The sequence below is a fragment of the Labrus bergylta genome, chromosome 12 (genome assembly GCF_963930695.1).
Source record: "Labrus bergylta chromosome 12, fLabBer1.1, whole genome shotgun sequence".
Taxonomy (NCBI): Eukaryota; Metazoa; Chordata; class Actinopteri; order Labriformes; family Labridae; genus Labrus; species Labrus bergylta.
This window is the reverse complement of record NC_089206.1, coordinates 6,270,682-6,283,351: the sequence shown is the minus strand read 5'-3', so window position 1 is coordinate 6,283,351 and position 12,670 is coordinate 6,270,682. Positions and strand designations below refer to the sequence as shown.

At 44.1% G+C, this 12,670-nt stretch overlaps 1 protein-coding gene across 1 annotated transcript in view; it reads left to right on the top strand.

The window, feature by feature from the left end:
* Positions 1 to 12,670, top strand: part of plxna2 (plexin A2) — a 208,994-nt gene that overhangs the window by 98,979 nt on the left and 97,345 nt on the right. The window contains 2 exon segments of the mRNA XM_065960873.1: positions 8,859 to 8,890; positions 8,892 to 8,956. Of these exon segments, the coding sequence (XP_065816945.1) occupies positions 8,859 to 8,890; positions 8,892 to 8,956 (97 nt within the window).

Genomic DNA, 12,670 nt, shown 5'->3' with positions numbered 1-12,670 from the left:
AAGGAGAGTTAGGGCCATGGGCTTGGAGATAAACTCACCAGTATCAATATTAACATCCTCAGCTTGAATAAAAGTGCACATATGAGATCTGTTAGTGAGTTAAGGCAGTGCAGCTATCATTAGCTCTGCTGTGTTTTTAATGAAACCAATAAGTCATGTATTAGTTTATGACTGGGTTTCTTCCTTGTAGGTGTTTTTCAAAGGTTTTTAGTTGACAAAGATTTCCGCTTAAGTTAATTTTCTGAGGGTAAAACACTGACTTTGTTTTAAATCCACATCAGTTTTGATGCAAGTTATTCAACAGCTTTGGGAGCATTTACAGCTTTCAGCACCAACAGCTTTATCTGTCTTCAATATGTACAAAAACACAGCTAAGGCACACACACACACACACACACACACACACACACACACACACACACACGTACCCTATTCGGTCAAACCTCTCCCCCTCCTCTCCTTGCCCAAAAAAACAGGATTGAAGCCATACATAATTGATACACTCCTAGCTGTATCGACTGGTTGGATTTTTCATCCCCCCTGCTGGTCGATTCCCTCACTCCATTATTTCTATGCTCGCGCTCCCTCCACTGCCCCCCCCCCCCCCCCCCCCCCCCCCCCCACTCCCCCAGTGACTCCTCCTTCTAGTTCTCTTGCCGGTAATACCACACACACACACACACACACACTCGCAGACACACACAAAGATTATGGGTGTCCCATCTTCCTTCTCCACCTGCCGCATTGCACACTGCCCCAGTTTGTATTTAATCCATACAGTCGGCAGTCGGTCCAGGAGACACATGTTGAAACGTAATGCCATGTTTGTAGAAATACGCATGCCAGTGTGTGTCTATACTGTATGCATGTCCATGAGAGTAGGGGCTTCATCTGAATTTTCGGCACAGGGGGATATCAGATACTTAACATACAGAATTCTGAGAGGACTTATGAATTAAATACAATTATTTTTGGACTCATGGTTTTAAGTTATTGGACACTAGTGTATAAGCATACACTATTGTCATATATTCTATGCTTGATAGGTGAATCTGTACAAGGATGAATATTTGACTCTTTACTGACAGATGTTTTCGGTCAATTGAATAAAGGAGATGTGGGGATATAGGGTTACACAAAATTCCCTCTGGAAAATGGTAAGAAATGTAACAATGTAACTCAATTTTCACATGAATTAGACTTCTACTTCTCTACTGTCACACAGAACTGATTAAGCCGATACGCCGACGATGATATCTTTTACATTAGTGATTAAGCCATGATGTGTTTTATAGACGTTAAAGCTTCTGGAACATATAAATATCCTGTGGTATATGATTCCTCATGTCTGTCACCAGCAGAACAATGAAACTGAAAATATATAGAAGAAGAAGAGAACAAATATCAGCAATAAGGATAGTGCCAAACAACCCATTTTAACTAACTACAGAAACTCATATTGGCTGAAAAGACACGAGGTCTACGCCTCATGAATTCCACCAGAGAAACCACAACAATGGCTGTTCATCATGAGAGATGTCATGGGAAAACGCTGGACTGTATTATTACCACTTTAAACACATAGTAAGCGTCCCTGGGTCAACCTTGACACATAATGGACACTCAGCCTCAGAGTTCAAACCACGGTCAGAAGACACACGCCTGACCTGGTCCTCCCCCTTCTTTCCTGCCTGGCAGTTCATCTCAAACCAGTCTGTTACTTCTGATGGGCTGCCAGGGACCAGTCCTGGCCAGGACTGAAGGGGGTACGGGTGGGGGGGGGGGGGGTGTTTGTTTTGGGCATTGGGATTTGGAAACAGCATTTCTGCTTCATCAGTAGTTTGACAGCATCTACTATTTAGTGACAATTCAGAGAGGTAGTACATCTCCTTTTAACTATATCCTCATTTTCATTCTGTATTTTAACCTTCCTTTGTGTTTTTACAGTATCTTGATGTTTTCAATTGACCCAAATCTAAGAGCTCAGGCCAAATCCAATAAACAAAATAAATGTGTGTGTGCGTGTCTCATTGTGTTTAGCCTCTGAGTGGGTGAATAGACAAAGAGAAATAAAGGCTGTGACAATAAAGGTCAAAAGCTTCCATTTCTACACCAAATCATTTTTGTAGTGCCGTATAGGAGATGACTGTTAGTAGATGAACCATGCTGTATCATTTCATATTGCCTCAGCCTTCTCTCCCTCCAAGGTTTAGCCTTTTAGAATCAATGAATAATATCTACTGTGAATGCTATCTGCTCTACTTTCAGTAGTTATTCTGAAAACCGCCCGGTATAAAAGAGTCTGACCTTCAGAGAAACCACAAATATACAACGGTGCTGTATATCCCATTGAATTCTACTAACATCCCTTTATCCAGAACATATCCTGCGCTGTTGCTGGAGACAGTGCTTTAATAAATGCAATACAGTGGAAGGAAATCAATATTGTGTAGTCCTACACTAAACTTGTTTCTCTCAAACGACTTGTCAGGAAGCCTTCTGACATCTGGAACAAGCACAACAACAAAAACAAGGATTCTAAAAGCGATCCCTTTTAGTGCGAACACAGCCGCAGATAGCGTCGGTATGTCTCCAGGGGGATAAAGGTTGTAGTTTTTTTATGTACATGATGAGGAGGGGTTTTATGTGCAGCCCTTCTATGTACACATGTGGTTTAAATTAATTACTTTTACACATTTGCTCTAGGAATGTGGGTTTTTAAGCCATCATCAAAGGTCCCAGCTGTTGGGGTGTCTTAGCAGATTCAACTGGAGGCCCCCAAGGGATCAACACCAGTGCACCCCCAACAACCGCACACGTGATGCCTCTGTTCTGTCCCTAATCAAGCTGTGTGCAATTAGTGGAAGTCTCGAGGTTTGATTATCCTTGGACTAGCCATAACACTTCAACAGAACCCCTCACCTCTCGTCTGTGAGCCAGCCATGCTAAGGTTGGGTATTGATGATTGGGCTGAACCACAGTTTGACCTCAGTCTCATACGCCACAAAAACCTGAGAAAAAGTAACGTAATTTCATTTTTTATTTTCAGATTCAGGTAAATCACAGCTTGGGCACACACTTAACCCTTGCTTAGAAAATGTGTGTTTTCTTTTCTGTTGTTTTGCACAGGCGGCTTCTTTGGCCAGTCTGCCTTTTTATGTAGGCCTAAAATGTTGTTGCATTGTTGTTGTGTGTCATTTGTGTGTCTGTATTCATTATTGCCATTTTGTGAAGGACTTTTCAGCCATATAAGTGCCATACAGAATGCTATGTTTGATTGACCTCAGTTTGCTAATATATCAAAATGCTGGACAGCCTTTGTATGTTTTGTTTTTAGAAATTGCATCGAAGACGGAAAATATTTGGTTTACGTGACATCTGCTTGAGGGATGCCATTCGTTGTGGGTGGATGTCAACCAGCCGGATGAGACACCTCAGAGAGGTTTTGGTTGAGAGTACAGATAAAGGAAAAGAAGACCAAAAAAAGGGGGAGAGAGTTAGAAGGAGACAGGGGAGACATGGCCGTGGTCTTCTAGAAAAGCCTCTGTGGGATTAATAGAGCAGATTAAAGGCTGGCTGGTCAGGGAAGTATCTTAGACGTCCATGTGTAGTTAGCCTGGACTGGAGGGTCACTGTGGGACCAAGAGACTCAGAGGCATGAAGATTTCACTGGTTTTTCACTCATTCTGCGGCAAGTGTTTGCTCTGCTTTTGTGCCTTTTCTGATTAGGCAGCTCACCACAATCCCAGATACCGCTCTCTCTCTCTCTCTCTCTCTCTCTCTCTCTCTCTCTCTCTCTCTCTCTCTCTCTCTGTCTGCTGGAATTGGTATTGTGTTCATGATCGATGTGCCTCATTCCAGTGACGTGGTGGCCTGGCTAACTCTCATTAAAAATGGATAGGGGAGCCGCCACTGTGTGTATTTGTGTGCCTGTGTGTGTGTGTCTATACATGCTTAAGAGGAGGTGTAGGTGGCAGGAAGTCCCAGAGGTGCCAGCTGTTTATCATACACTGCTCAAGGTTTTGGGGGGGGCTGTTGGATGAGGGGGTGTTCCCGAGGTCAGAACCAGGCCTGTTGCCTTGGCAACTGCTCGCAAAAACTGCTTCCTCTGCATTACTGGTGACGATGGGATTCTTCTTTTCCTCTTTGGCTCGGCGTCGTAAGGCACATCTGGCACCGCAGAGACTCGGCCTCTTCAGAACACAAAGCAGCTGACCACTTCCCTCTCTGCACTATCCTCCTTTATATATTTTTCAGTTTTCCTCTTCTATCCTGCCCAAGTCCACATCCATCACAGAGGTGCAGTGAGCATGGCTGCTCTCAGGGCAGCAGGTCAGAGGAGCTGAACTGGAGTCACAATTCACAGGTGGCTGGGGGGGAAAAAAAAGAAAAACGGGGGGAAAAAAGCATGTACAGTGGGAATTCTTTCTCATGCTTTAAAGGCAGCAGCAGGTTTATTATGCAATGCCCAAACCTCCAGCTCTCTGTGACAACACTGTCACCTCCCTGGTTTTTGTTGTTGTTGGAAGTTGTTGTTCTCAAGAGACAACTGAAACAAAAATAAGCTACATACATTATTTATAAAAGATGCATGGGGAAAGTTCTCTTGTTGGTGGACCCCGACAGCAGCGGATGATGCCAAGTTGAATTTAGAAGACTTCATTTCACAAAAATTACGTTTGCTTAAACACACAAAAAAAGGATTGCCTTCCCCAGAAAAACTGGTCTTCAATTTTGATATTTAACTTGATTAGATTTTTGCATTTTTGCTTAAAAAATATGTCCAGACTGAAGTGTTAATGCTAGGCATTATTAATAGTGCACAAATCCCTTGCTGGGTATAGGTTTCAGAGGTAGAGACGACTGCCCTGCATTAGTTAAGGATTTGACATCATGAATGGAAACTGGAGTCTATTCAACATGAGCCTTTGGAAGAGAGGAAGCTGTTGTTTTAACCCGCGGCTGTCAGTCAGTCCCCCAGGTTTTTCCACTGTGCGACTCCACTGTAGCCTCTTTGGTTGAATAACCCCCCGCTTGGGTCATCTGAAGCGGGAATTTTATTAGCATTCATTTACCAGAGCTCAGCGATGCTGCTCCTCGACAATGCTCCGTCTACCTCAGGTCAGCTGTGGCAACTGTTTGAATGTGTTTTTTTTTAAACAGAGACAGAGAGCAGAGAAAGTTGGAGGCAATATCAGATCACATGCAGAGCTTCTTTGTCTTCCTTGAAAAACACAGGAACAAAAATCTGCACATCCGTTGGCGCTGTGTATGTGTGCGTACAAACACACGTACACACACATGCATGCACAGTGGGAGAAGGGGCTTCATTGTGCAGCCCTGCTGTGCTGAGTGACTGTAGCGTGTGCTGGGCAACAGCTGCTGTGATCCCCCCTGCCACCCCCCCCTCACCCCCTCACCTCCACTACTGGCCCATGCTGGCCTTAACATCAATACAAACACACACACACACACTCATATAGTACACACAGCACAGAGATGAATACACATTCATCTCCCTCATTCTGTGCTCTTTCAGTTTACAGATCTTTGTTTGCCGGTTCACCTCGCTACTCTTCCTCCATGTTACCTTTATTTCTGCGTTTCAGTCGGCATCAGCTGACAGCGGGGCTGCATCTGTCTGTCTTTTTAAACACAGCTCCATAAGGGGTACCCCCCCCCCCCCCCCATCCTCCCCCAACTCCCCCGACTTTTCCCCCCCGCTGACAGCTGTCTCCACACTGTAACCCTTTCAAGCCTCTGGGCCCTCTGTGAAAGTTATACTATAAAGTCTCAAAAGCCTCGCACATGGTTCTGGAAGGATCTGAAGTCCTTTTTTGGGGGGGGGGGGGGGGGGGGGTGAAGAGGGGATTCAGACACTTTGAGATACACACATAGGCCTCCAGACTGAGTTGACTGTTTCCTGCCCAGTCTCACTCCTGGTGGGCTTGTTTGTCATCAGTCGCGGCTTCTACTGCTGATGTGACCTCGTCTGCAGCTCATTACAGCATGCCACCTGTTTGTCCTGAAGCAAGAAGAGAGACACACACACACACACACACACACACACACACACACACACACAGAGTTTGTCGAGGTGACAGGGGGTTAATCTAACAGGGGTGTCCATGCTGGATCGAGGCTGCCACACAGCACATAGACTGTCAACGTCCCGCCGAGTGAATGGCCTTCTTTGTGTCCCCCCGGGCTCGTCTTTCTGTTGCCGCAGGGTTTAGGACCAGCAGACAGGTGGAGGGGTTGTGGAGCTTTTTGAAGAGCAAAGCCAAAACAAAGAAAAGTATATATGCTGGAGCACATATGGCTCAGAGACATCACAGCAGCTGACAGTTTGTGCAGACTTCATAGACAGCACCATTCATAATATTGACACACCAGCTATTGATACTATGCTCATGGTACAAAATGCTGTTATAACGACAGACTGATGTGTTCCAGCTCTGCAAAACATTAAACATTTTACTTTCATTTCATAGCTTTTTATATGACCAGCATTTCAAGCTCAAATATTTGGTATATAGGCTAAGCCTAGCTAGACAACAGCTAGCATAATCAACCACTTCCTTGCTGATGATACAGTTTAAATGTTTCATAACTATCCAAAGGAAAGGTCTCAAATCCTGTCTAATGGTTATGTTAGCCAGCTGTAAGAAACACTAGCTAACTGTAAAGAAACTGCATTTTTAGCTAGCTGGAATGGTAGCTGCAGATTTTAGTCGAATGTTGTTAGCGTCTGTAACTTAGCTGACGGTATTGTTTTATCTTCATAACATTATGTACGCCTAGATTTAACAATTAACTGACTTTTCAGTTATCCATTAAAAAGCACGTAAATGATAGCAGCTCGTCAAATGAGATTAAACTTTTGAGTTTTTCATCTTGAGAGAAGAAAAATGGCCACTTTGTGAATATGACAAATAGCAGGCACACGTTACAAATTTTCGCCACAAGCTGCATTTTAAAAAAAATTAATTAAAGACATTATAATGGAAAATAGCCGTTGATTGACACCCAGCTGTTATCTCTTAGCAGCTGACAGTTAATTTGAGCCATTTGTGCTAACAGCAATTAATGTCACCCAGTTGTGGGCGATTTTGCACGGGGGGGTTCACATTCACAACAACACTTAAATGGTGTTTTTTGCACCTTTCATTCCCTCCCCCACATTTTGCAGAGGAGCCACTTATTAGGCATTGATCCGAGCTGAGCAGGGCACACACTGTCACAGGCAGCTGTCATTATCCAACCAGGCAATTGCCAGGAAGCTGAAAGACAGACATGGCAGTAAATTAACCTGTGTTAGACTCTGAAATTCACTTGTTTCTTTTTTTTTTTTTTTTTTTTTAAAGCCTTTGCTCTCCGTTGGATTCAGATCCTCTGCTGGTGTTTGTGTGGCAGAGTGTGTCGCGGAGTGCGTACGTTTACTCCTGCTGACAGGGGATGTAGGTGCGAGCTGGACAGCCCCATTTGACACTCAAATACACACACACACACACACACACACACACACACACACACACACGCATACACACACACACACACACTGACCTCCATATCACACTCTGTGCTGCACAAACAGACTGAGGGCCATGTGGCTGAGCAGAACCTTGTCTGGCAGACAAACAGACGCAGACAGAGGCACAGCTAGATTCACACACGCACACACACACACACACACACACCAACACACACACACACACCAACACATATATAACTGACAGACGGATGAGTGCGTGTTTTGCAGCAGCTGAGAACAGTCCCAGCAGAGGAGGAGATGCATTTTTGATACTCATCCTTCTCTAGTGTTTTACGTCCAAATATATAAATTGTCAAGTCTGCATTTGTGTACGTTCAATGTAAAACACAAACAAGGATGTTTGTTCTCTATTCAAATGACTGTAGTCCAAACAGGCCTGTGTGGAGCAGTGTGGATTTGTGGTGTGGAGTGTGTGTTTGCTTTGTGCTCAAAGTGCTTAGTCAAATCCTCGGCTGTTGACACTTTCAACATGTTTTTGCTTTGAAATACCACTTTTGATCTCCAGTCATTTCTTTTAAGCACGAACTTACAGTACAACGTTAATAATTGCTTTTCAGTTGCACAATTATGTAGCTGTCATTTGTTTGTTTTAAAGTAATGATTTTTACATTTGCTTGGGGGAGGGAGGAAGTATACCCAATAGTTGATAACTCTGATGTTTTCTGTGACTGTACTGCAGTTGTACATCGCTTTGAAAGTTTAAAAGTCTTTAATCACTTTCCTCCCCCCCCTCACATTTTACATTTTTGTAATCAAGTTGGACACATACTTTGGAGAAAAGTGTGCATCCCTCCTCCTCCATGTGTAGGTGTGTTTGTTCAGGCTGTACCTACATGGACAGATGCCCTGCTGCAGACAAGAGGCCATTGATGGCAGAGAAACAGCTTTCTCTAGCCAACTGATCCCACCTGCTCACTTCTGTTCGTTGGCCTCACATAAAGGCAACAGTTGCCCGTGCAGTTGACATCTCACATATTGACATAAAGGGGCAGAGTTGACCCCAAACATATGACGCACATCATCTCGAGCATCAGGCTCATCATACAAGATTGAAATTGTTGCGATACTGGAGCCGGGGAATCATGCATAGCGTTTCATAACACAGAACAATCAAACGTATTGTTTGATACACATGTGGAAGCTGAAATTTCTTCAATCGTCTGTTGTTGTGTGACTGAATGAACTGCTTTTTTTTTAGCACACACTCCTAACCCTGAGGTTTATTTTTTTTTTTCCTGCGCATCTTGTGATGTCTATCGTGCTGCTCTCTAACTCTGATCCTTTCATGTGCTTTTCAGGTCACCCAGAGTTCCCATCGAGTCATGCGAGCAGTACGGGAACCTGCGGTGAGTGCCTGAGCTCTGGAGACCCTCACTGCGGCTGGTGTGTCCTGCATAACATGTAAGTACTCTCAGTCATCATCCCAGTCAGGTCACAGATACATTACTCACAGAATGTGTTGAACATTTCCCAAAACGGCCAAAAATTCCCACGTTTAGGGCTAGAAAATCTCATTGATTTGAAATCATTGGAAGACAATACTTGGCATCTGTTTGGAAATGCCTCAGAGGTCTAAAACTTTGTATTCCATGTTACTTGATATTGACAGGAAATTAAACCATTAAGTCTGTGTGGACTCCAAATAGACCCTTTATTTAATCACTTTTCCTGCACACAAAGCAAATGTGTTCCTTGTGCATTGCCCTCTCATGTTTAAAAGACATTGCTCTAAATCTGGTGGAGACAAATCATGTCTGTTGTGCATTTTATAAGCAACTTTTGTCAAATGTACCCCCCACTGTAACAACAGCAGCCATTGGAATAAGCATAGAAGCCCTGTGAGTGACACCTGCTGGAGCTTAGAGGGACTACAACAAAGTGAACTTCTAGAAAGCCAGACAGGAGAAGAAAAAAGAGGGGGAAAAAAAAAAGGAGGCTTGGAAAAACATGTGTATTTATTGTACTTGGAGTGTGAGTCACTTAATGTGGTATCGACTGAGTCCAATGAAACAGTCAAGAGGATACATTGCAGATAAAAGATGAGGAATCAGAAAGACGCTCATTCCAGTCTCCATCCCTCCCTTTTTTGTTTCTTAAGCACACACATCCTCTCATCAGTCTGAGAGATTCTTCTTCTTCTTAGCTGACAAGTCTTGAATCCCCCTCTCAGGTCCCTTCCTAAATGCAGCCCCTCTCTCTAAAGGTATAGCTGAATATTTGTGTGTGTCAGATCCCCGCCGCAATCATCATTATCGTGATGGCGGCCCCTGCAAAGTGCACTTAAAGTAATTTACATCACTCCAAAGCCGGTACAGGACAAATAATTGCCTAGCGACAAGGTAATTCAACATGTGCCAGTGTGGAGGTGCGGGGCGCGGGGAGGGGCCGACCAAAGCTGGGTATTCTCAGCAGTGTGCGTGCCTTCACACAGGGATCATTTACCACAACATTAGCCTCAGCGCTAGGCTGTTAATCATATGCTTTTTTTGTGTAGGTGTGGTAAGGAAGGGAATAAAAAAATAAAAAGATGAGTGGGAATTTAACATCCACAGTGTGTAAGAGATGGTGATGCTAAACGGTGAATGGGTTCTGGGGCTGCTATGGTGAAAGCAGCTGTGAGCGAGAAACAGCTGGTTGGTTCTTGAGTGTGTCTGTAAGGGCTTCGGTCTGAGTGTGTGCGTGCACATGGGTTTTTTTTTTTTTTTCCCGATTTCTGTGTACATGCACAAACACTTGTGTGGAGAGCTGTACTGTACCGTCGGGGAGAAAAGGGTCAGCACCCCGATTCACGTCAGATCAGCCATCTGTTCTCTCCACGCAGCAGACCCTGGTGCCACCTGTCTCTGCTCCTAATACCCCCTTTCTCTTGCCCTGACCCTGCAATGAGCATGGCAGGACCCCTGTCAGCGCCAGATGAGTTACTGCACAGGCGGGGGAAAAAAAGTTCAAAGAATAGTTGACTGTTCTTTGCTTTTGGTCCTGTTGACGACTTGTATGTACATTTTCAATTTGAACCTGATAAACAAAAGGAAACGCCATAATCAAGAAAGAAACTTAAATTGGCTAAATTGTAAAAGTGAAAAAAAACTTTTTTTATGCACTTTCACTTTGCATGTATTTTCTACTATTGACAAAGCATTCACTTCAATGCTGCCCCTCAGAAAACACATCTATCCACTTGTAGACATTACAAAGAATGCATGAAAAGAGTGTCAATAATCAGTGTACCTTCCTGGTTCAAATCTACACTTATGCTGTAGTCGCCACAACAACATCTCCCTAGTTTTTACTACAGCAGCTACAAGTGCAACACATCAGTTTACACAAGGACCAGAAAAGAAAAAATAAATCATAAAAAACTTAGAAACACAATCTTATTTCTGAAGCAGTAAGGGATTAGAATGTTCTATCAGAGTTGCAGATGCTCAGTTAATTATCCCTTCTTGTATTTAAAAGATATTTCAAGGAAACAGGCATCAACGCTGCTTTAGCAAAGTACATTTTCTCCTGCCTGGGATCAATGCTTTTTATCGGATCTTGTCTTATCTTGTTTACCCGGAGCCAACTTGTTAATTTGCCAGCTTATGACACAGCAAAAATAAATTGAGATCATAGCTGTGAGACCTGGAGGTATTTGCTGCTTAGTTAAGCTTTGCATGAAGATCTTACTGTGTAACACAACCAGCAAGAAGAAGCAAGTATGTGTCAAATACTGCTGCAGCAAAAACAGCTGCACCCTTCTGCTGAAGAGCCCCCCCCCCACCCCCCACCCCCCCCCCATCCCACATCCAAAATTAAATTTCTCGCCAGCCGTGGTGCCATCCACAGCTGTAATCACTCCCGCTTCCTTCTGCCCCCTTTTCCCATTCCTGTTCCTCCACTTCTTCTCCAACCATTCCTTAGTCATTGTTGATTTTTTTGAAATCATATCCCCCCCCCCCCCCCACTCTTTTCCATGTTCCCAACGCTAGCATGTGAGCTACAGCGCTCATCTCCTCTCAGCTCAGCACATCTCAACACTGCGCTGTCTCCCATTTAGACACCATTCCCCTCTGGAATAAGCTCCTCCACACTCCAGAGAGGGATGGTTGCCACGCATAAACACCCTTTGCTTTGATCACCCCCCCCTCCCTTCTCTTTCAGCTGCCATCCACAATATACATCCCTCTTTTCTTCTGTGTCCCTCCTTTTCTTTATGTTTGTGCGTGTGTTCTTATTGAAATGCAACTTTCTAAGGTGGCTAATTAGGAACATAGATGGACATTAGCTTCTTTTTTTTTTTGCAGTGACGAGTTTGAAGGAGGGAATGTGATGGATTCAGAAAAGAGGCTGTCCAGGAGTGGCGTCTCAGTCTTCCCCGCTCTCTTTCTTCTTCTTGTGATTCAGTGTGGTGTGAGACTCTAAAGTCCTTTAATTACCAGCAGCTGCTAGGCATCCACTGAATGCACAAAGAATGAGAGAGAGAGAGGGGATAAGAATGAGGGGAAGAAAATGAGAGAGAGGGAAAGAGGGTGTTTGATGTTGCACACTCATCGGCCTACAAAACTGAGCAGCATTTTGATTGCGGCTCAAAGGGAGCTCATCATCTCGAGCGCTCTTCAGTCGCCGTCCTGTGAATGGAGAGCTCAGCCTCTGTCTGACCACGATCCAAAAACACCAGAGCTGTGATGATGCTTTCTCTCTGTCTGTCTGTGTCTGTCACTCTCTCTCTCTCTATCTCTCCCCCCTTAGCCTGCTTCTCGTCCCTGTTAGATTAGCTCTCTAATCATGCCCAAAAGAGGCTTTTCCATCTTGAGATGTCCCATATCACTCCGCTCTCCCTCCATCCTCTCGAGCTCACTCCAGAATTCCAGGAGAAGACGAGAGGTTTTTTTGTTGAGATTTGTCAGGATTAGCCGCAAGTCTGACTTCTGTCCAAGAGCTGAGATCAGACGAGGGATCCAGTGCCAAGGTCATCAGTGAACCAGTATAGCAAGTTTCTCCATGTCAGTGGTTCCCATTCATGATGCTTAAAGCTCCCAATATGAGAAGAGTATGCTTTTATCCAAAGTACAGTCACAATGTTAAGATGTATAATATTAACACCGTTGATGTTAACATTTATACGTCATGGTT